General features: G+C 43.0%; 1 protein-coding gene across 1 annotated transcript in view; it reads left to right on the plus strand.

Annotated features, from left to right (window-relative positions):
* The window catches only part of itga11b (integrin, alpha 11b), a 62914-nt gene that overhangs the window by 19550 nt on the left and 18831 nt on the right, over positions 1-24533 (plus strand). The window contains exons 3-16 of the mRNA XM_049575154.1: positions 3618-3727; positions 5681-5772; positions 7206-7320; positions 7413-7540; positions 10022-10170; positions 10257-10401; positions 10602-10767; positions 15293-15363; positions 19720-19864; positions 20044-20192; positions 20414-20557; positions 20686-20889; positions 20975-21105; positions 21745-21917. Of these exons, the coding sequence (XP_049431111.1) occupies positions 3618-3727; positions 5681-5772; positions 7206-7320; positions 7413-7540; positions 10022-10170; positions 10257-10401; positions 10602-10767; positions 15293-15363; positions 19720-19864; positions 20044-20192; positions 20414-20557; positions 20686-20889; positions 20975-21105; positions 21745-21917 (1922 nt within the window). The remainder of the gene's footprint in view (positions 1-3617; positions 3728-5680; positions 5773-7205; positions 7321-7412; positions 7541-10021; positions 10171-10256; positions 10402-10601; positions 10768-15292; positions 15364-19719; positions 19865-20043; positions 20193-20413; positions 20558-20685; positions 20890-20974; positions 21106-21744; positions 21918-24533) is intronic.

Here is a 24533-nt window from a genome sequence, read left to right on the forward strand (position 1 = left end):
TTACCCCGGGCCTCCTACCAGTGGGACATGCCCAGAACACCTTTATTGGGAGGCACACACGAGGCATCCTGATCAGATGCCTGAACCACCTCAAGTGACCCCTTTAAATTTGAAGGAGCAGCGGCTCTACTCCGAGCTCCCTCCAGATGTCTGAGCTCCTTACCCTATCTCTAAGACTGAGCCCAGACACCCCACGGAGGAAACTCATTTCGGCTGCTTGTATCTGCGATCTCATTCTTTCGGTCACTACCCAGAGCTCATGACCATAAGTGAGGGTTGGGACGTAGATGGACCAGTAAATCAAAAACTTTGCATTCAGGCTCAGCTCCCTCATCTCTTATTTATCTCAATAATGCACCCTTTAAAAAGCAAGAAAATACTGTGCCATTTTGACTTGCTTTTTGTTGGTCAATGACGGACTCACTTTCTGCTGCCTCAAAACAGCAACACACCAACAAGGCGCCTGACCACATCTCATTTTAACACCTACACCCCATGGGTGCCGAAGTGAGCTCGGTACATTTGCGACCAACATGGGCTCTGGTTGTGAAAAAAGAGTGTTGCCAGTTGCACTGGATGTGAAATAAGGCCCACTGTGTCTACCGTATTGGTAGTTTGATGAGCTCCATCAGAGAACAAGAAACAGAGATCAGAGTCTAAAACCAGCAGGAGCAGGAAATATGCACCTCTCTTTATTAGAGAGGATTTAAGAAGATTATTTTTCCTTTTCTCAATATTGTTCTCTTCACCATTATACCCAAGCCCCCTGCAGAATAAAGCAGGTCCACACACTGTACAGGGCTGATGAAAGGCTCTGCGGGAGCTGCAGGAAATCAGCAATTAAGTAACAAATAGTCCAATAAAGCAGTAGTAGGAGAGGGCAGGTAAAGGTCTGAGGTTTCACCTGAAGGCTAAATGACAGCACCTGTTGAGGAAATGATGGAGTGATGTCAGAGGATGAGAGGCTGGATTGTGTCTGCTGCTGCAGGCTGCAGGATGTGGCCTCTGTGGTTTGTCAGCGCTGCTCTCCGTCCGTTTGATGTGGACGGGAGACACATTAGCAGATTGAGGGTTAGCGCTCTACTATGGCATCTCCTCTGGTATGTGACTCAGCCGTCTTCCCAGAACCGCCGTCCAGACCGCATGTGGAGGTGTTTACTCCGGTTAATACTAACGACCTGCTTGCTGTGTGACACTGCAGCAGCAGGATGTGACCTCTGAGCACAGGAGGGGAAAATTAATCACCACCAAACTACATCTGAAAATAAATCAGACAATTTATTAGTTTCTGTCGACACGTGACAGCAGTCACCACATGTCAGGGTACTGTGTCAGAGTCCAACCCAGGACACCAAGAATTACTACCACAGACGTCTGTGTTTTCAGTATCAGACCAGAGGCTTGAGAAGTGCTCTGAAAAGCTTCTGGATTCACAGAAGTTACGATGAATTTCAGTGACTCAGAGTCTCAGTGACAGAGGAAACATGACAGCGTCCTCAGGAACGTCTCAGTTCTGCAGAGTACTTCACTTTCCTGTCACCCAGCTGCTCAGTTTAAACACTTATCTGTGCCAAAATATGATTTGATACACAGGTTCTTATTGTTGCCAGCACGTTACCTGTTGGAAGTTGTTGTTAGTGACTTGGAGCGTTGGATGAATCATCTGCAGATTATTCCTATAAAATGTCAAATAAACAGTGAAGGATATCTCTCTCAGTTTTCTGCCGATGTTTGGCTTCATCAAAATGACTTGAATTTGGCGCTTTGACAAAAATATGACTGTTCAGAAAACACTCTGTGCATGTGGAGCATAAAAGGACAAAACTATAATCTTAATAGAAGCATCATTCAAGCATGTTTTAATTCCAAAAATAGAAGGTTTTATGTGGAGTATAGAATGGCGTGAGAATGAGTCCTACAACCTGGAAATGAGTTTGCAATGTTGTCCTTCTGGTTCTCTTGAGAGACTAAGAGACTTTTGTGAATGTTCGTGAATTTTTAAGCTTTTATGTGTCTTTCAAAAGTGGTTGTAAACAAATGGCTAAATGAGACAACAGAGCATCATCACACTGAACATGGCATTACAGCCTCGTTTTGGTGGAGTTAAGGAAGTGATGTGACCATGGTGTGGTTTGTTTATAGCCTAATGTTAGCTTTCACTTCTGACAATTGAATTTAGGCTTTTAATTATAAAAGAGGTGTTTGATTGTGAAAATTATCTTGCTGAACAGAAACCTTTGTTTGCCACAGAGCATATTTTCTGCAGTAATCCCAAATTATATAAATTGGCGTTTTGTAGAGGGAACCAGGATGATGTTAACTTTCAGGTCGGCCTATAAAAAACGTCATCCCTGCAGCACCTGGACTCAACCTAAACAGCAACTCTCAGGTTAAACTGGTAAAAAGAAAACTGAAGTTTATTAACTAGCAGGCAGACAAGGCCAAATGAACAGAGACATGCAACAAACTGCAGCAGGTTGAACCTCTTCGTCACACTGTCAGTTCTGAGGCTGCAGGTTTATATACTGAGGGTGTTAATGACAAAACAGGAAGCAGGTGTGCAGGTAGATCTGAGGCTCAGGTGATGATGAGGAGCAGCGACGCAGCAGCTGTATCCTTGAGAATTTATACTGAGCCTGTTGACAGATACGATCCAGTGTTTCTGACTACATGCTGATGTGAATAATTATTTCTGCATCCTTTGGAGGGAAAAAAGAGAAGCAGAGATTTATAGGAATGCTTGTCCAAAGATAAGCGTGAAAATGAATCAAAAGTCAAAATTCATAAATAAAGTGGTTTAACAGTGTAAATGAATGAAAGAAATATATATTATGCATTTATTCCTCAATCCAACATGTTTAATAATTCATACAGTTCCCACCCTCACAACACAATATTTACTAGATTCCTCACATTTAATATTGTAGATATATTTTGATTTGATTTAATTCAATTGTCAGAAAAAAAATCTGAAATTTGTCTTTCGTCCCAGCTGTCTTATATAAATACATTTAAGTACAAAAATGCAAAACAACATTTAACAACAAAACCATCTTACAAATGCTACAGTTAACACCAGACATTTTGAAAAGTTGATGCAGTGCAAAAAGTTACTTATTCCAGTTACTTTTTAATGAGTGTCTCAGCTTTATTTTGAGGTATTCTTGAGTTATGGAGGAAAATATCCAGAGAGGCTGAACACTGTAATGATGAGGTTAATCGATGTTCATTTGTGTGAGTATTGTGATCTCTGAGTTTGTTTAATTTAAAGTACAAATTGTTTCTTGTCTCTTTTATTTAATAAAATATCACCCAGAATGCACAAAGGATGTCTCTTACACCTCATGCATACATTTAACATATTTATTAGTTGTTTTATCCAAAATGTTTCTATGTGCACTGTCTGCTCTTTATTTATTAGACGCATTAAACTTAAATCAGAGCGAGTTTAGCACCAGACTGAGAGTTAACTACATCTTCTGTTAATTCTGATCTGGCTGCTTCGTCTGAGTCCCAGCAGGGAAGGGTTAACTCATCTCTGTGTGCTGCTTCCTGCACTGTCTCAGCCTCAGGTGTGTGTGTGTGTGTGTGTGTGTGTGTGTGTGTGTGTGTTTCAGGTTGCTGGTTGGCGCTCCCTTTGAATCCACAGGGAAGCAGCAGACTGGTGATGTGTTCAAGTGTCCTCTGGACACCAGAAGCTCTGCAAACTGCACCAGACTCAACCTGGGTGAGCAACATGTTGATACTTCACATGTTCATTAAAATCACAGCAGGTGACAGTAAACAAGTTGAAGTATTACAAAGTATTTAGAGTAAAACAGATGCTGGCAGCTGCACACTGAAACATGACGGCATCGGTTCAAATCCCATTTCCAGTTTTCACGCTGTCTTTCTGAAGTAGCAACAGGCCTCCTACAGTGTAAAAATGTTCTGTTACAACTAAAAGTCCTGCAGTTTTCTTGTTCAGCAACATGAATAGATAATAATTTTCAGAACTTCTGCTGTTGGCAGGGGCGTTTCTTGGGACTGAGAACATTGGGGGCTGAGCCCAGAACCTTATAGGGAAGTCTAGGGGATCCTACCTGGGAAAAAAGCTCTATGCTTTCTTGAGCCTTATTGCGTCTTGTCTACAGCCAAATACTGCCAACATGTACTTCAAAATGTGTCAAAATAAAATTATATTATATTGATAGAAACAGGATGATGCACTTATAGATAACACAGGAATTAAAGCCAAAAAAATAAATATTTTGTTAATATTTTGACTGAAGCCAAGTCATATTCCCCCTCAATTTTTAAAAAATGTTACATGATTTGCGATTTTTAGTTTGCTTTTTTTTTAAACACCAGACCATGTGAAAAAGTTGAGTGATGCTGCCTACAGACTATATCAGGAGCCATATTTTCCCCAAAAAATGCACATTACATGAGTCAGTTTAATTTTTGGTATTTTATTTTTCCTTCCTTGCTAAAGTGGCACTCACTGGGCTCAATTATATTGTTTTAATTATGAAATACAAGAGATGGTAGTAAAGAGTTTAAATGTTGCAACAATATATGAGTAGCCTAATCAATAACAACACTGACAAATATCTACATGAATAACTGTATACATGCAGGCAAAATGAGATAGAGGTGCTCGGCAGCGCTCAGCAGCCCTTCGGAAGTCCTCGGGAGTTTTATTGTGAAAGCTCAGCTTTCACAATAAAAAGAAAAAGGCCAACACTTCAACCCACACAGCAACGTTAGAAGGACATAACAACAGTTACGTAGTTGTGTGCGGTATCTTTGGTAACTTATGTGAGAAAAATATCACTGAATTTATGTGTGGGAAAAGTCGCCAGCCGTACCGAGCCTTCAGGGATTTTCAGCCCGCCTAAGAGCGTCTATCACCGGGGAGGACTGTCCCGCAGCTCCGCCGGCACGCCCCCCTAACACTACACGTTTCACATAATTTTGAAGGAATAAACAGAATTTAAATTATTCATTTACCTGTTTTTGGAAACGGCTCCCTGGAGACGTGAGCCTCAGCCGAGTCAGCCTCCTTGTTTTTGAAAAAACGTCTTATATCCATGATCTTTCGTGTTGTTGCTAAAACATCTCCCTCCAGCGCGCCAGTGGTTTAGATACCGGAAGAGCCTGGTGACGCGAGGCTATCAGCCAATAAAACACGGATGCTTCACGCAACCCCTCTCTCTGATTAACCAGTCTCGAAGTCATCCTGTGTTGCATTCACTGAAAATGGAAAACTACAACTTCTTTAGTGGCTCGTTAATGTACAGTTATCATTATTTCTTCTGAAGTTGAATTATCCGGGGCTTAAGAAAAAACGTTCGGGGCTAAAGCCCCTGATGACCAGGCCAGGCGACGCCACTGGCTGTTGGATTTATTTCAGGGTATGTGACACCTTTACCATTATTACTCATGTAAATCCTGACAGAGCAGATGCAGTTATTGTCTGTTCATGTGTCTCCAAACAAGCCTTTCTGTGTGGAATGAATCACTCTCTGAGTCAGTAAAGGGAAAATTCAAACTAAATGCACCTGCTGTCTATGAACCCAGTGCTGTGATTAAATTTTTCACTAAAATGACATGAAAGAAGTATCAGAAATTATTGTGACAAACATGTAACACAGACTGAAGCTCCACTGTGTAAAGTTTAGTGATGTGTTTGAAACAGGGAAACTTTCTCTGGACAACGTGTCTGAGAGAAAAGACAACATGAGGCTGGGAATGACGCTGACCTCCAACCCAAAAGACAACAGCTTTGTGGTGAGTCACATGACACACTGAGAGACTTCCTCTGTATCGGCTCAGCTTCACTTCAAATGACTGACACAGTGAAACCAAGTCCTTGTACTTCCTACTGTCATCTAAACCAGTGGTAGGCAACCTGAGGCTCTAGAGCCTCATGCAGCTGTTTCACCTGTCTCCAGTGGCGCCCTGCGGCTTTGACAAAAATTTGTATCATCATAGTAAACCTTAAGAACTTCTTACATGCTCCAACTGTAAAAATGTGCAGCCTATGAACTAAATAAAAAAAACGTTTTAACATTTCATCAACTAAAATGTGCGTCACACATCTCTGGCCTCTCAGCTTTTTCTCTTAGTTTTGCCAAACCTCAGTAGCAGTAGCTCGTCTTCAGTCTCCCTAGCTAGGCTGGCTACGGTGTCTGAAAAAGGAGAAGTCTTGGAGGAAAACTGAATATCTAATAGGATGTGGACAGGTTTGTTTGCTTTTTATTGCTAAAGTTAAAGTACTGAACAATCATGAAGAGCCCGCTGCAGAGTAGTGAGCAGCCATCTTGTGGTAAAACATACTAATGAATGCTCATTTTGAACTATTAATAATGTTCATAGGCCAATTTAGACTTTAGGCTGTGTTACCTTCATATTAAGCTCACTTATATGTTTTTGTGGCTCCAGGTTTTTAAAAACTATTTAATATATATAACATATAACAAACGAGTCTTTTGATAGTAAAGGTTGCCGACCCCTGCTCTAAACTGTAGCTGGTGTGGTCATACTTTTATGGATACACGAGGATTGCAGTGTTCATTTCACCTAATTAACAGATCTGACAAACAGAATAATCTGAAATTTTAAAAAATCTAAATGATTAAGAAGTCCCTTCAATTTTTGCAGGTTTTTTTGGGGGATTATTGAAACCAAAAATGCCTGATTCACAGCAGTTTTTCTGTTGTTATGTTTTTAGGCAGTGAAACAGTTGCTTTTTTTCATATTTAATTAAAAATCAAAGGCAACTCGTTCCAGTGAGAACAAAACTGCACTGTTCTGAGTGCTCTCAGTAACCTTGTCCATGTGTTTCAGTCATTCTCTGAGTGTTTTTTGTGGTAGAAAATTGTCAATCGAGGACCACAACATTGCACACAGTGCAAAACAGTTTAGTCCCGCTTTTGGTTTTTAGCAGTAATTTTGTTGGTGAATGTGACACAAATGTGTTGCCCATTTCTGCAATTTCACCACCAGAAACAATGAAGTGGGTGTGGTGACAGTATGATTGTTGGGAAACTATGGAGACTGCTCAAATTTACGGTAAAGTTGCGGTGATCAGACAAAATTACAAGATCGTGCAGAATTCACGGGGAATGGTTGCATTTGCATTAACTGTTGCCATGGTGACATCCTGGAGGATCTGACTTGTTAACCCAAGTGTTGTTTTGTCCTGCTGAATGTGTCCTCAGACCTGTGGTCCACTCTGGTCTCATGAATGTGGAAGCTCCCTGTACAGCACAGGAATCTGCTCCAAAGTCAGCCGAAACTTCAAACTGTCCCACACCATCGCACCCGCCCTGCAGAGTAATCACTATGCATTTACCCATCCATCCATCCCTCTGTCTCTCCATCCGTCTGCCTGTCCTGTATCCATCCTGTTTGTTTTTATCCTGCAGGGTGTGAGACCCTCATGGACATTGTGATCGTTCTGGATGGTTCTAACTCCATCTACCCATGGTACGAGGTCCAGGACTTCCTCATCACCATCCTGCAGAAATTCTACATCGGCCCAGGTCAGACGCAGGTCGGTTCATCACTGAATCTTAAAAAGTCTGGTGGGATTCAAAACTGTTCAAATAAGATTTGTCTCAAATTCTCAAGATGTTTCAACACCATGAATATAGAAGGTAAATAAATATGATATCATCCACCTCTGATATGATATTCCCCCTAACAGCCTACAGAGGAAGAGTCTGTAGCCCAAGTTATTTATCTGTTATTTGTTCATTGGTTCTTTTTAAATACATATATTCTGAATAAACTGTAGTTTTAGTGCCTCTTCATGCTCTGATTGCTGTGTCAGAGGCTTTTCCTCTGATACATTCAGAGGGAATACTCCGAATTCTTTGGCAAGATGCTACAAAATGTCAAGATATTAAATATAACCACAAACTCTCAGCTACTGGCAGCGTTCAGCCCTGAAAACTTTGGTCGTTGGTGGAATTTCCCTCACAACAGTTCACATGAAACCAGGGCTGTTACTGCTAACGAAAGACGAAGGTCATGTCTTTAATATTTTCACATCTCTTTCCATTTACAGCCCCTGACCTGCTGACCTCGTTAAAACCTGACCTCATGTGGAAGCATATACGTTTTGTCTCTCTGACTGTGGTCTTTGTTTCTGTGGTCTTCACAGACTACAGACAAAAACTGGCAGTAAAACAGTCATGGGCACAATGGTGGACCAACCTTGTGATCTTTAGAGCTATGCTGCCATACATGACAAAAAAATACAAATCATTCTGTAAAAATTGGAATGGAGTTGGGGTTTCCAGAGGCAGTGAGTCTTGTCCAACCCAGTGACCGGAAAAAAATGTTGGCATTGTGTGTTTCTGCAAACCACAGATATGTTGCTTTTGAACAATTTTTACGTACAATGCCAACATTTTAAAGTGACGTAGTTCTGATTGCATGTATATAAGCTGAGTTTCTGAAGTAGAGGGGATGGTGGATGATGGATGGTGTGACACCTAGGCAAGACAGCTGCCACCGTCTCAGACCAATAAACAACAAAAGCTGGTATTTTTAACATGCTGTCTGGACATTTCCAGCCGTGCTCATTGCGACGAAAGTGGGTATTTTAAGCCAAAACATGATCTTTTCCTCACCATAACCAAGTGGGTTTTGTGCCTAAACCTAACCAAAAGTTAACCACAGCATTGTCACAGCATTTATTCTGGTGATTGAGCCGGTCTCGTCACAATACGGCGAAACAATCCCTGTAGATTACTGACTGGTCTGACAAATATCTGCCAGGCCTAGTTGACTCCGTATCTTCTTCAGGCTTTAAACTTTATGTTTATGAGGGTGCTTTCACACCTGCCCTGTTTGGTTCATTTGCCCCCTCAGTGCGGTTCTTTTGGGCAGGTGTGAACACAGCAATCACACTCAGGTGTGAACAAAACAACCAGACTGAGACCTTCTTGAAGAGGTGGTCTCAGTCTGGTTACAAACGAACTCTGGTGCGGTTCGTTTGTGGTGAGAACGTGTTCGACCTGGATGTGAAGCAACTGCAGTCACATGACACATTGTTTGGGTTAAACATGAGCATGTTCCAGTCCTGGAGGATTATTAATGTGCACCTCCTCCTGTACTGCCTTAATATGCACATTCAGCACATCCAATGCATCAAAATATTGTTTTCTAGTTGGAGCCGTGCCTCGTTTTCAAACTGTATGGTTTGACTAAAATGAACAATGACAGCAACATAGTCCACGATGAGCAGCGCTAAAATCAACCTGCGTAGTTGTCCCTCCATTGTGACATTAGAAAGTGTCACATTTATCTTGCAAGTGTACTCTTCTTCAACGTTTGCTTTACTTCCTGGATTTTTCCCACATGGAAATTCTGACCAATCAAGAGCAGCTTTCTCACACAAGGCATTTGATCTGGTCCTCTTGTAAATGCTGCCGTGAGAACACCAACCAACTCTAGGCAATTATACAACTTTGGAACAACATGAGTCCCTGATTCAGACCAAAGGAGACGACTCTAGGTCTGGAAGAAGCCTTTGTGTCAAGTTATGTTCCAGCATGCAACTGAGAACTGGGAAACCTGCAAAAGTATTGGAGACAGTGGGTGATGTTCATCTTGTCCAGACGAGAAATTATCTGCTGCAGTTGAGTGGCCACCAGTAGCAGACTGGTTTTACTGGGAGCTGACCTGCAGGCTAACAGAGGACTCTGATCAGGTGTTAAGTTAGTTAGGTCAGTAGTTCTCAACGAGGGGTCCACAGACCCTAAAGGTTTCTTGAGGGAGTTCCAGGGGGTCCCCAAAAAATGGTGAATATTTCATTTTCACTATTTAGAAGTGAGCCCAGTGTGAGTAAGAAAGTCATGAGTGGCTGCTCTGATCAAAGGTTTCACTTCCTCCACAGTTATCTTCTTATCTACAGCTGACAACAATAGACTTCTGGTGTAACCACTGAGCTAGATGTTGCAGCAGTGAAGTGGTGATGCCTTCAGGTACAGTGTTCAGATGTGGACTAAGCTGTGTTTTGTTGCAGGTGGGTGTGGTTCAGTATGGCTCAACGGTGGTCCACGAGTTCGGCTTGGGTGAGTACCAGACGGTAGACGAGGTGGTGGAGGCCGCCAGAGGCATTGACCAGCGGGGTGGCGAGGAGACGAGGACGGCACTGGGCATCAATGTGGCGCGGTAGGACACCTTATGAATGATAATGTCACTGTACCTTACAGCAACATACCAGGTCCAGTGATGCTTTACTTTTCTTTGCTGTGCAGGTCAGAGGCGTTCAATCGCGGCGGTCGTCCTGGTGCTAAGAAGGTGATGATCGTGATCACAGATGGAGAATCTCATGACAGCCCACAGCTAGTGCAGGTCGTCGCAGACAGCGAGAAAGACAACATCACCATGTACGCCATCGCTGTGAGTCCGTCCCTCTCTACCTTTAAACCCAGAATACCCTGCTGACTTCCTGTCTGAATTCCTCTCTGACTTCCTGTCAGGTTTCTGTTCCAGAGAACTTCCTTCCTTCTTCTTCCTTACCATTTGTCTCCTACCACCTGCACCAAAACCACTTTGTTGTGTTCTCTCTCTGGACTTCAAAGACTCTGTGTCTCATACAGGTTCTGGGTTATTACAACCGTCGGGGAATCAACCCTGAAGCCTTTCTGAAGGAAATCAAATTCATAGCGAGTGACCCAGATGAGAAGCACTTCTTCAACGTGTCAGATGAGTCAGCACTGAAGGACATCGTGGACGCGCTGGGAGAGAGGATTTTCTCTCTGGAAGGTCAGCTGAGCCTCAGCCTGTTAAGTCTTCTTAAATCTGAAGCTGCATCTTGTGATTGTACAAAAACTTCTAAAAAGTCTAAAAAGTCACCACTGTAACATGGGTTATATTATCAATGGATCAAATGTATAATGTACTGTGGGCCTTTTGGCATTTTTCAGCTCATTATTTTGTTTTTTTAGGACCAACATCTTTGGCTCTGTCTTTAGCCCACTCATCTTCAGGCAGTAGCATCAGCAAACAAGCTTTGATACTTTGCCACTGTACACCTGCTCAGCAGCAAACAGTGGACAGAGATAGTTAAAGACGAGATGGTGAACGTAGTGGAGCATTTAGCAGCTAAAGATCAGCAGTTGATGGAGACCAAAGATAGAGCTAACAGAGAGAGAATACTGGACTGACATTCATCAAGTGACACAAACGCAAAGCCTCGTGATGAATCATCATGTTCTCTCACTCCGACTTGTCACATATCGACATTTGGCCATGGACTTTCCACGTCCAGATACGACATGAAAGGTACACTGGGTGCGTTGGTTGTTGACGTTCTGCCTGTTACATGTATTGTCTTCTTTCAAAATACACTTCCCTTTTCACAGGAAATTTACCGATTACATACAGTCTCTTTCAAAATAAATGCACTACGTTAGTAAAACATCACAAATTGACTTTATTGGCCTTCAATGCACGTGGCCAGGCTTAAGAAAAAAGAGCAGGGTCTGGCTTTACAGTTAAACACTGCTCACCTGGGTGAAGGTCGGTGTTTGTTGGACCCATTCACCACCCCTCCTGCCCACCCTATTTGGACCTTTGTCGCCTTAACTTTTGCTCGTGTCTCGCCGTGTTTACCGCTGATGCCGCTACACGTCATTCAACTATACCGGCAACCAGCCACGTATCATGCCAACGTTAAAGGATGGCTTTTTCATCAGTGTCTGACGTCAAAAGTCACCTATCAAGCGTCAGATTTTGATGACTTTGGAGTGAGACTGGGTAGGGCTGCATGATTAATCGTAATAAAATCGTGATCTCGATTCATATGCATATGCAATCTAATTTTTCAATGACGGCGATTCTGCCCATGCTGGGAGTCGGGACATCATCTGCATGAAAACAAGCGCTCCCAACGACGCGGCGTTATACCACGTGATGCAGAGCGACAGCCGGCAAGGCTATTTAAGAGAAGACTGAGACACGGGATCAAACATGGGGGGATTGCACATGCGCAGTGTAACTTGAGCTGCGATGCTGGAGGGTGACAGCAGGGGCGCTAGATAAAAAGCATAGGATCCGCTCAGGCGATCAAGGAGTGCACTTGGTGCGGTCTGCTTGGACTTTTGGACGGCGGCTGCCTGAAGTTGTCGGAATTGCATCTCTGTCATTCTCACCCACAACGCAGGCCACCAGTGACAGTCCAGTAATAAGCTGTGAAAATGACATGCATGCACATCCCCCTTATTCCGCGGTCTCACACCATCTACTGAGCCTTTGAGGAAGTGCAGACCAGATTTTACTGCGCATGTGCAATCCCCCCATGTTTGACCCCGTGTCTCAGCCTTCTCTTGACAGCCGGCCGGCAGTTTGGAAAGCAGCGAGACAGGGGGTAAACACACTGCTCACTGTAGCCTCAGTTTGTGCCTCATTCAGATCTGCTGGTAAAGTTAACTTAGCATTAGCAAGCGTGATAAAAGACGGCAGAGAGGCGACGTTGTGCAAATAAACCAAAGATTTATTAATTTTCTGTAGCAGTAAACACATGGGCCGATAATAAATGTGTTAACTATCTATGCTAAAGCTTTACAAGCTATTCAGGGCTGCCGACGATAACATCAACATGACAAACAGCAAGGCAAGTTAACGTACTGACACTCCTCAGACAAACAGACAGACACACACACACACACACACACACACACACACACACACACCGGATAGCCTCTCAGTCCTTAGCCGCTAACGTTAGCTCATGTACAACACAGGTACCACACAAAAACTTTTACAAAGGGTCATAATGTGCTTCTAGTGACTGTCAAATCGCCCGCGAAAGATGTTTACACTGCGGACACGGAGAACAGCTGCCTGCTGTCATGGGACAAAGATCCTCTGAGAAGAAAGACGGATCAGTCTGCTCTGCCGCCAGGAACAAACTGGGAGGCAAAGATCATCTCTAAGGAAGAGGGCTCACTTTGCTGCAGGGTTCACCAAAACATTTTTTTGTTTTTTTCTTTTAATAAATTGAACACACATTAAAGAACATACAAGATCCTGTAGAGAATTAATACATATAATACAATACAATACGATAAACACTGTCAAATTAAATAAAGGAAGAGGATTTTTTAAAGGCAATTAAAATATTGGGGATTTATGTAAAAATATACATAGAGACATATAAATAATTATATAATTAAAGATATGTAGGGTATGTTAGGTGAATACTCCTGTCAAATGCATGGTGTTGGAACGTTTAATTTTGACTTAATTCCAGGCCTGGAATACCTACCTCAGAAAAATGTTGTTCAACATTGATATTATTGTTAAAATTGTTTAAAACCTGTAAGAGAAGACAAGAGACTAAAGCTAAAACAGGAGTGTTCTCTCTCTGCTGACCAGAGTTTATATGCCTTGTGTCTCTTGTATCAGGCACAATCATAGGCTTTGTTATTTAATGATATATTTTTTTTATTCTTTATTGATAATTTTTGTTACTTTTCCTTTTGTATCATAGCCTGAGTATCAGACTGAAGCTCCCAGAACCTTCAGTCTGACATGGCTTCCATTGAAGGTGATTTACAAGGGGGAGGGAATCTGATTTTTCCCTAACCAATCAGTAGAGATCAACGACTCACCCAGAATCTGACGTCATTAGTATCCATGCCTCGGGGGTGCCGAAAACAAGCGAGCATTGCCTGTTTAAAATGTCTCCGTCGTCGTGCACGCTCAGCTGCATCGCCGTTAACTCCAGTTTAGCAGCTTCCTTAATTTGGTCCTCCATTAACGCGAGTAGTGGCGACATACCTCGATAGCATCGTTAATGTGGTCTGTAGGATCTGTAGCAGTCGCCATTGATGCTATCCTCACCAGTTACCCACCGGCGTACAGCTTGACATCAGCGTGGCGCTGATTGGCTAATCGCTAGACCCCTGGCGTTCATTGGTCCGTCCAGCGTTTGGACGAGATAAATCGCAAATTCATTGAAGTATGCCAGACCAGAGATGCAAGCCTACTCAGTTGAGTGGGCGGGGTCTGTGGTCTGGAACCAGGCTATTTGTATCAGGAAATAAGCACAATATATCTTTATGTTGAAAAAAATCGTGAGAGAATCGTGATCTCAATTATAAGCCAAAAAATCGTGATTCTCATTTTTTCTAGAATCGTGCAGCCCTACGACTGGGTTGGTTCACCATATGGACTTTATGATGTGACAATATGTTATGTTACCAAAAAATGTATTTATGAAGATTTATGAAATTAGTTCTCAGACTCAGTCCACTTTCTTGCCACCTGCTGAATCCAGTATTTGCTACTTTATTTGACTGAACATCATTTACCTTGCTACGCATTTCACTTTTTTCATATTTTCTCCTCCATTTTAAGTTATGTAGGTACAAGCTGCTTATGTGAACGTTTATACTGCAAGTGGCTGCTTTCACATGCATATGGCTCAGCTGTAGGATGCACAAACCAAACGAGAAAACTAACGGCTGCAGAGAGCTGTGATGTGGCCTGCTGATTCTCAGTGGGATCAGCACCACTGGCACTATGTGGAATACTTGTAAGAGCTTTAATAAAGGAATGCTTCACCTCCTAAATGATCACTTGTATTTCAATTACTCACCTCATGTTACCTCAAATTCATGAAGAGAACTTTTTCTGTCATGCCTCCACAGTGAACGAAACCAAAAGAAGCAAATTGATTCTTCATGAACTGAAATAAATGGGGACCGGATTCAACAACAGCTAGACTATATCAAAACATCCGTTTACAAACTCTCACACATGTGCAGTGTAATCAAAGTCTCATTTATCCAGTCATATGCTCAGTACATCATCTACACGTGCATTTTCACTAAAACCTTCATGTTTGAACTCTACTTAACTGAATGCATGCGCATTCACACATGCACTTGCACAGGTGTGCTGCTCAAGAGAGTGTTTATGCAGAAGTGTTTTAGTGACAATGCATGTGTTTTGGAAGAACTGAGCATACGACTGGATAAATGAGACTTGTTTTATACTGCATGAGTTGTGTGAGAGTTTGTAAACGGATGTTTTGATATAGTTTAGCTGCTGTTAAACGCGACCCCTGCTTACTCCAATTCATCAAGAATTTTTGGGATCTCTGAATTTGACATTTATTAATTCTCTGTTCACAATGGAGGCATGCGAGACAAAAAGTTTTCTTCACAAATTCTGCACAACACGTGGTGAGTAACTGATGTACAGATGGTCATTTTGTGGGTGACGTATTCGTTTGAAATGTGAAATTAACAGGATGATGTTGTGTGTTGTTTCTGTTTTGCAGGAACCAGCAGTCAGGGTCGAGGGTTTGGTCTGCAGATGGCTCAGGCTGGTTTCTCCTCACATTTAGTCAAAGTGAGTAGCTCACATTCACATTCATGGTCTTATACAGAGCTCTGTTAGTTCAGTTTACACTCCTGTAATCGGAATTTTACATATTCTTGTGTGTTGGTGTTAGTGAAGCGCTGATGACTCAAACTTTCTCACTCAAACTTTCTCACTCAACATTATTTTGGATTTGACTCTTAAGTTTCTCTGTGTGCAGATTTTAAGTCTGCAGATTAGTTTTTTTTTTTTTTTTTTTTTTTTTACATCTGTCCATACTGGATGAAGAATTGTTATAATTTCCCTCAAATCACTGCTGGATAACATCCTGATCTATACTTTAATTTGTAGAAATTAGGGATTTGGCAGGAGTTTCAACTCGATGTAACAGTCACAGAGTTTCCTCCAGTTTTCTCCAGTAAAGCAAATCATGATCCAATATAAACAAGAGACAACAGGAGCAGAGTTAATTCTGATTCCAACAGAAACAGAAGATCAAACTCTTAAATGTTGGGATCAGTATCATCCTCAAACATTAAGTGCTGGTTTGCTTCTGGTGCTGACAGAAGTCTGAAGCTGCAGAATAAGAAGCTTCGAGAAATATTTCTGTTGTTTCTCGTCCAGGGAAAAATCATACTCCACTGAATTCCAACGTCAGGGAGTGAAAATGGTGTCGTGGAAAGTTTCTATGTGTAACACAGAGCAGATGGTTCTCCTGAACGTAAAGCTGCCAACTGAACACACACACACACACACACACACACATGCATTCATTAATAATGATGCACACCATCGCATACACAGACAAATATGCAGAGTGTTTCCTGCTCACTGGGATTAAAAGGTAAGCATGTGAGATCAGGTGGAAGTCAGACTGATGTGGAAAACAGACGACACAATCATCTCTGACCGAGTCATCGTCCTCCTCTCCCTCCTACACGATTACAACAACAGCCTTTTGACATTTACCAGTGAATATGCAGATCCAGAGTCGGTCCGGTGCAGACGGGATGCTTTGTGGCGCTGCTGTCGCCAAGGATACGCTCATTCACTGTGGTCCTTGACTGACTCAGTGGCCCGTAGAGACGATGACTCAACGCTATAATAACTTTCATATCTGGACTTTCACGAGCGCCAGAGTTCATCTGAGCGTGTGAGTGACTGCACACACGTGTTGCGAGGGCTTTGAGGACGATACTGAAGCTGCTGATGAAATGCAGAAATGATCTTTTTTTGAACAAAAGTGCAGATAAAATTAGCAGAACTTTTACCGCATTCTCCTCCCCCACACCTCGGTCATGAGGTGCAGACAGAGACTCAAGGTTCTACAGTATCAAACTGAGACCTGAACCAGGCTCTGAAGCAGAGTATAAGCCAAACTAACCAGTTGTTGGTTGTAGCCTTATGTTTAGAGAGGTATCAGTCTACTCATCAACTGTCAGAAAGAAAACAACTAAATAAACTTCCCAAAATGTCGACTTGTTCCTTTCAGATCTATCCTGCCTGAGCTCGGCTCATAATGCCAGATAAAAATCGAATCTCTCAAAACATTACACTGGTGTTATTGTCCTCAAAGAGAAAAAGTGTCATCTGATGATATAAAGTAAACTAACCAGTTAAAACTTTGACTTTTTAACCCCAGTGATTTGAGACTTCAGTTGGACTTGAGTTTCTTGGCTTGTGAGACTGGCTCTCCTGCTCAGTGGCAGAATATTCAGCCAGCAGGTCACACTGAACGTGTGCAGTGATAAATCCACTCAGCCTCTGAGGCTGTTGGTTGCAAAGTTCAGATTCAGTACTTCACTGCTGAGGCTTTTAATCATGGGACTTTTATTTTATGTCTACTGACTTGTTTATGATCTGAGATTCAAAGAACACTGACTTTGGCCTTGAATGTCAAGTTTTGGACCTGCGTCATGGTATACAACGCTCCAGCTGAACACTTAATTTGATTTATAATTCAGTGTTAGTTTTTACTTTGAGTATATCAACTGAACTGGATCCTGTGTTTCAAGACTGTTTTGGTGACAACAATAGTACAGCCAGAATATTCGCATTTAAAAAACATTTTTGCGGTCCGCAAATCATGTTTATGTTTTGAATTTGTGTTTTGGCCTGTTGCGCCACCCACCGCCGTCTACCAGTCACACAGTCAGTAGAGTCTCAGCATCAGTTACAGTTACGACTGAGCTACAGCAGCACGGCAAGCAGCATTAGCAGTGTCCCAGTACATAGCATTAGCAGCTGTATCCCGGCAGCAGCGTTAGCAGCAGAGAAGCCGGACTTGCGCGAACGGTCCGCTGGAAAACCAAAGATCAAGGATGCGGCGACACGTCCCTGCCACAGCAGCCGCCCGTGGGCAAACAAATCAGCGTCTCCAGCGTGCCGCTGTCCAGCAACCTCGAATCTGTAGGGGAGGGGGGACGGACACGACTCGCGGCAGTCGACTCGAGTGCAGTAACCGTTTTGGCCACATTCTTACATACAACGCCTTTAAGGTCTCTAATCAAGTACACATATGAGGTACTCTTACTTTACTTGAGTATTCTCATTTAATGCCACTTTATACTGCAGAAATAAATACTTTTTTTGTGGGTTTGGATGACAAAACTGTCATTTATCTTGAGCTAAGCAAACCATTTAAAACATATGTGATTATGTGGAAATTAATTGTCTCAAAGCTAGGGATGTGACAGTATAAGACTTTATCACAGATCTGCTATGAAAAAGCACTCACAATAAGTTAATTATGGTGAATTGTATTACTGGGATAATCCTGAATATCTTGCCCAGCAGCATCGAAAGAGTCCGCTGCCAACAATAAAAGAGAACACTTAATGGTCACAGTCTAACATCAAATCAGTTTAACTTGAGGGATATCAATATGTCCATTTAGGAAGCACTAGTGATTGTGAAGCAGCTTCAGCTGTGTTGGTGCAAATCAACATGACAACAGGTGCAATGGAGAGGCAAAAGCAAGACAACCCCCAAAAGAGAATGGTTTTACATGTGGTGTCCACAGACAGTTGCTCTCTCCTCATCCTTCCTGACTGATTCTTCTCTAGTTTGGTCTTCTGCTAGTGTCCTTGTCACTACTGGTAGCATGAAGCGGGACCTGCAGCCCAATCAGGTTGCACAGGTAGTCCAGCTCCTCCAGGATGACACATCCATACGTGTGGTAGCAATAAGGTTTGCTGTGTCTCCCAGCACAGTCTCAAGAGCATGGAGGAGATACCAGGAGACCGGCTGCTACACAAAGAGAGCAGGACAAGGCCGTAGAAGGGCATCAACCCAGCAGCAGGACCGGTATCTGCTCCTTTGTGTGAGGAGGAACAGGAGGAGCACTGCCACAGCCCTACAAAATGACCTCCAGCGGACTACTGGTGTGCATGTTTCTGACCACACTGTCAGAAACAGACTCCATGAGGGTGGCATGAGGGCCCCACGTCCTCTAGTGGGACCTGTGCTCACAGCCCAGCACCATGCAGCTTGATTGGCATTCACCAGAATTGGCAGGTCCACCATTGGCGCCCTGTTCTCTTCACAGATGAGAGCAGGTTCACACTGAGCACATGTGACAAGCGTGAAAGAGTCTGGAGATTCCGTGGTGAACGTTCTGCTGCCTGTAACATCATCTAGCATGACTGGTTTGGCGGTGGGTCAGTGATGGTCTTGGGAAGCATGTCCTTGGAGGGTTGCACAGACCTCCATGTCAGAGCCAACAGTACCCTGACTGCTGTGAGGTACCAGGATGAAACACTTACAATTTTCTGCATAATCAGTGCTTCTACTTTTGATACATAAACTTAATTTTTGCTGTTAATACTTTTACATTTGACGGCAGAGATTGCACTCGTAATAAAGTGTTTTCACACTCTGGTACTTTTACTTAGGATCTGTGTACTTTCTTCATCACTGTCCTTGGGCTTCTGTGTTTTTGGGTCCTTAGAGCAGTAGACTCAGCTGACTTCCTGCTGATGACCCACATTCACAAACAGACAAATAACATGATAAATATACTGATACAGCCTTTCAAGGCTTTATAACAAAACTTCAGTGCCCCAACAGATCAATAGTCACCTCAGAGGGTTTGTGATGCCTTAAAAAATTAAGCTCAGCTCTCAGATGGTAAAATCACTCAGGAACTGTGTAGCTGGAACCTTTCTGCATCCTGTTACTGGAGCTGCACGATGGGAAAAACATCTCCGGTCGGCATATGTGAGAACAGAAGCACCGAAACATCCCACCTTGGAATCACATCGTGCAGAAGTGGGTCAATGACTCTACTGATGGAGTCATTCAACACTTCCAGGTTTTACTGGGATGTCATCCTGTTGTCCTGGCTGTGTTACAGTGTCTCCATTAAAATCTACATTCTCCCTTCAGGACGGTATTCTGCTCGGGGCGGTGGGAGCCTACGACTGGAACGGTGCTGTGCTGAAAGAGACTAAACACGGGAAAGTTGTTCCACCAAAGTTCTCCTATAAGGACGAGTTTCCAGACGAGCTGAAGAACCATGGAGCCTATCTGGGTAATGAATAAGAATACATTTGGTTGCAGATGATGAATGTTGTGATCAGTTTTCATGAGACACAGTTCACTCCATCACTATCCTTAGTCTGTGCTACTTGGGAAACAAAAGGGAAAAGAACAAAAGAGTAAAAGGTCTTGACTCTAGTTGGTTCGTTTTTGTGTCTTCTCTGGCCTCAGGTTACTCGGTGGGTTCACTCATTTCATCTCGCGGCTCTCAGCTCTACGTGTCCGGAGCTCCAAGGTTCAACCACACAGGGAAGGTCATTGTGTTCACCCTGAAGAACACTGGAAACCTGACCATCCTGCAGGCCCTGCTGGGAGAACAGGTCACACACATGCACGCTCACACATAGAAGCATGTAGATATTACATATGCAACATATGGTTGTTTCCATGATGAGCCCAGCTGTTTCCTGTGGCTGTTATTGATGCTTGTTGTACAACTGATCTGAAACTAGTGTTTGCACAGAGCTACTCAGTACAGGGTACAGTATATATGATGTTGCTGTTGTTTTCTTTTCTCAAGTTTTGTTTTCTTCTCTTCCAGATCGGCTCATATTTTGGCAGCGAGTTGTTATCAATGGACGTAGACAGTGACGGACAGACGGACATACTGCTCGTGGCAGCGCCCATGTTCTGCAGTCAAGGCTGGGAAAGAGGGAAGGTCTACATCTACACTGTCACACCACAGGTACACTACATAAGGTTGACCCAAACTGTTTGGAGGCTCTGAGCAGCTAAACAAAGGTACAACAACTTGTACTGGACACTTCAGGGAGCTGGGAAACACACACACTAAACTAAACACTCTCTGTCCAGACATCATTGATCCTGCAGGGGGCGCTGGAGGTCTCTGACCGCTCTCAGAACTCCCGGTTGGGATCAGCGATGGCCCAGATACCCGACATGAACGGGGACGGGTTCAGGGAGCTGGTGGTGGGAGCGCCGCTAGAGGACGACCACCAGGGGGCGGTGTACGTATATTACGGCCAGGACAAAACCATCCAACGCCAGTACAGACAGGTAACAGATCCCGAACCAGTTCAGACAATACATGGAACCTGAGCAGGAGACATACGTAACTTCTGTGTTCATTCTGTCTCTGCAGCGTCTGTCTGCAGCCGGTTTCTCTGCTGGTCTGAAGTATTTCGGTCAAAGTCTTCACGGTGTTCTGGATGTCAATGCAGACGGACTTGTCGACCTCGCAGTGGGAGCACTGGGAGCTGCAGTCATTGTCTGGTCAGAGCATCTCACACACACACACACACACACACACACACACACACACACACACGCTAGCAAACATGTTTTGTAGCCATGCTTTGTTGAGATATTTCAGTGTTGACCAAAGTGATGGCTCCATCACTTTGTTCTTGACTGAAGTATCTTGACAACTGCGAGATGGATTTCCATTCAAAGTTTTATAGACGTTCATGTTCCCCAGAGGATGAACCTTGCTGACTTTGGTGGCCCTCTGACTTTTCCTCTAGCGCCACCATGAGGTTTATATTCATGATTCCGACGGAAAAATCTTGACAGCTATTGGATTTATTACCGTAACATTTGATAGACATATTAAAGGTTCCTAGAAGATAAATTCTAATAACTTTAATGATCCTCTAACACTATCTCTACTTACACCATGGACTGACATTTGTGGTTAAAGAGACTTACTCTAAAATGTAAGTACTTTAAACCTAATTTCCTGGAGTCACTTTTAATCTTAATCCAAGAAGAAAAGTCCTCCCACTAAAATGTCATGATGAGCTTTAAAGTAGGCAGTCTTTTTCTTCCTAAATTGATAACTGACTTTCCACAGAGTCAGTAATACAAGTGACAAACGCGACGTCCTGATGATGGCGTTCTTCCTACCCACAGGTCTCGTGGTGTGGTGCGGATTCAGGCCAAGCTGACCTTTGAACCGGAGAAGGTCAACATCTTTAACAAAGACTGTCTGCGAGGAGGGAAGGAGGTCACCTGCATGTCCGTTATCGTTTGTCTGAGTCTGGAGTCCAGGACGAAGAGCAAGACAAAGTCCAGGACAGATGTCGGTAGGTGGGAGGCACACGTTGTCATGGTAACTAAATATTTAGACAATTGTGACGAGATCAAGTTAGTTAGTTTTTTGTCAAATACCAACACATTCTCACTCCGACTTCGTCACATCGACGTTTGGTCATGGACTTTCCACGTCCACATACTATGTGTAAGGTACCCTGGGAGTGTTAGTTGTCGACATTTGGGGATGCCGTCTCAACTCCAGCCTGTTACATGTATTGTCTGTTTTCAAAATACACTTGAATTTTCACAGGAAATGCACAGTCTCTTCTGAAATGGTGTTTTTTACTTCAACAACAAACACACGTGGTTATGTTTAGCCAACATGCACATTGTTGGGTTACGGAAAAAGAACAGGATTTGGTTTTCCAATCTCATGGGAAGCAACATCGGCCTCCCAGGTGAAAGGCAGTGAGAGTTGGACCCATTCACCACCACTTGGACTTTTTGTCCCCTTCCCTTACGTTGTTGTCCTGTTGTGTTTCCCCCCAGTGCCGCCGGGCACCATTACACAATAAGTTACACAATAATGGCGAACCAGCCGTGTATCATGCTGACGTGGAAGGATGACTTTTGTCGTTGGTGTCTGATGCTGACCAAGCGCCAATACTCAACGACTTTGAAGTGAGACTGCTTTGCAAATTCAGTGAATATCTCCTCACGGGCCGCTCACTGTCCGTTTTTATGTATGCGCTGTAAAAAGAAAAACTGGTGATCTTACACAACCCGGGCTCAGTAATGGGGAACAAATGAAGTGGCTCGCACTGAGCTACACAACATTATTCCAACCAAACCAGTGTTTGTGAACATAACTGTATAAAGAGAGGGGCAGTGGAAGTGAGAGGGACGGTAAATCTGGCACACGCTAACATACGAAACTCCACAACGCATCGTCAACAATCTTTCTCAAGAATCGCTTGTGCCCCATTTAAACATTAAATATTACTACTAAGTATAACTTTAATCAGTAAAATAAAGAGGAGGTTAAGGCTTGCTGACTATCCATCCAATAATTAGATCTCTTTATTTCATTCTTGCAAATCTGACTGTAAACTTTGAGCTAACGAACAAGCCATGTCTCTGTGTGTTCATGTGTTCATCTGAGTCTCTGACTGATCTCAGAACTCAGATCTTCTGTCTCCTGTTTTCCTCTTAAGCAGACTCATAAGGTTAAAGAGATACACACGTTTTTCACTGAAGTTAAAAGATTTTCAATCTGCACGAACACGTCTTTGACTCATTTCACGCTGCCTTGGGTAAATTTACATCTAATTGCATATTTTGGTTGACCTTTTATGCAATCACGTCATGTCTGAAATAGCTTCAATATTCTGTCTGAACAGAGAGTAAAAACTAACCTCTAAAATTCAGTTTTAGGACTTTGCCACTGAGTTAAGATTTGTGGATGTTTGTCAAGTTGTGTTTTTGTCATCATTTCTTTTTAATGGTGTTTTAATATTTGCTTCCAGCTGAATGAATTGAGCTCTTTCTGCATCAAATCAACCAAAACAGCTAAAATTTTCACAGTTTAAAATGGTCAACTCAGAGAATACATCAACAATGTCTTGGTCTTTTTTTGTGCCACTGAGTCACTGAATAACAGAGACTAACATTCGTAGTCCCACTTGATGCCCACAGAGGGAATACAAAGTGGACAACAGCTGCATAGTCGATGGGCTACTCTCTCTTATACCTTTTTCATCAAAATTGGCATGTTTTCATGTTTATTTGAATCGCAGAAAATCACTTAAAATAGGTGATAGACTCTTTTTCTATTGCCAGTAGACGCCTTTCTGTTTTTTTACTGGTGTGTCACAGTCGACGTCATAAACACACTGGAAACAGGTTAGTAAACAGTAGAAAGCAGCATGGACACCAGCGTTTGAGCACTGCTTGGACGGAGAAGGATGGAAATGTTGGTGGTGCATTGCTGCATTGTGATGAGGTGAAAATGAATGCATCCACCTGGTGTCATATTTCCATCACTGGCAATTGGAGCTGAAGCCAATGAAAACCTTTGACTATAGTCATTTTTCCCGAGAATGAAAACTTTTCCCATTAAACAAAAAAGCCAGATTATAGCGAGTTTTCATCCAGTGGGAAAGCCAGGGACCTTACTGAACAGGGTATCAGGGGCCCAATAGTTTATCGTTGACCCCTTGTGAGTTAATCGGTTCATGTTTGTGCCACATGTTTTATCCTCGTGGAGTAATGGAAGAATAGCGCTTGTTTTTCACCTCTGTGTGACCCTCATGGATCGTTGCACTTCCTTGAGTTGTGCCCTCGTGACTCCGCCTGCCTGCACCTTCCTCGTCTCCTGGTGATGCTGGTAAACAGCTGAGCTTTGATGATGAAACCGTGACAGAAATCTAGCCCAGATTAAAACATGAAGTGTCAAAGCAGACCAATGGAGTGAATTAACTTGCATAAATGAAATCAGTGTGAAGGAAGGAGGCACAAAGTTCACAGTGACAAAATCTAATCTGTGTTCAAGAGGGTGTTTACTCATCCTGTTACGGTTCATCATGAGATCATGTTGGACTTGATTTCATTTGGCCAGTCATGGTTTGACCCGAGCTCTTACAGTCCCTCCCACGTGCCTTTGACTT

Source organism: Epinephelus fuscoguttatus, linkage group LG4, assembly GCF_011397635.1.
Source record: "Epinephelus fuscoguttatus linkage group LG4, E.fuscoguttatus.final_Chr_v1".
Taxonomy (NCBI): Eukaryota; Metazoa; Chordata; class Actinopteri; order Perciformes; family Serranidae; genus Epinephelus; species Epinephelus fuscoguttatus.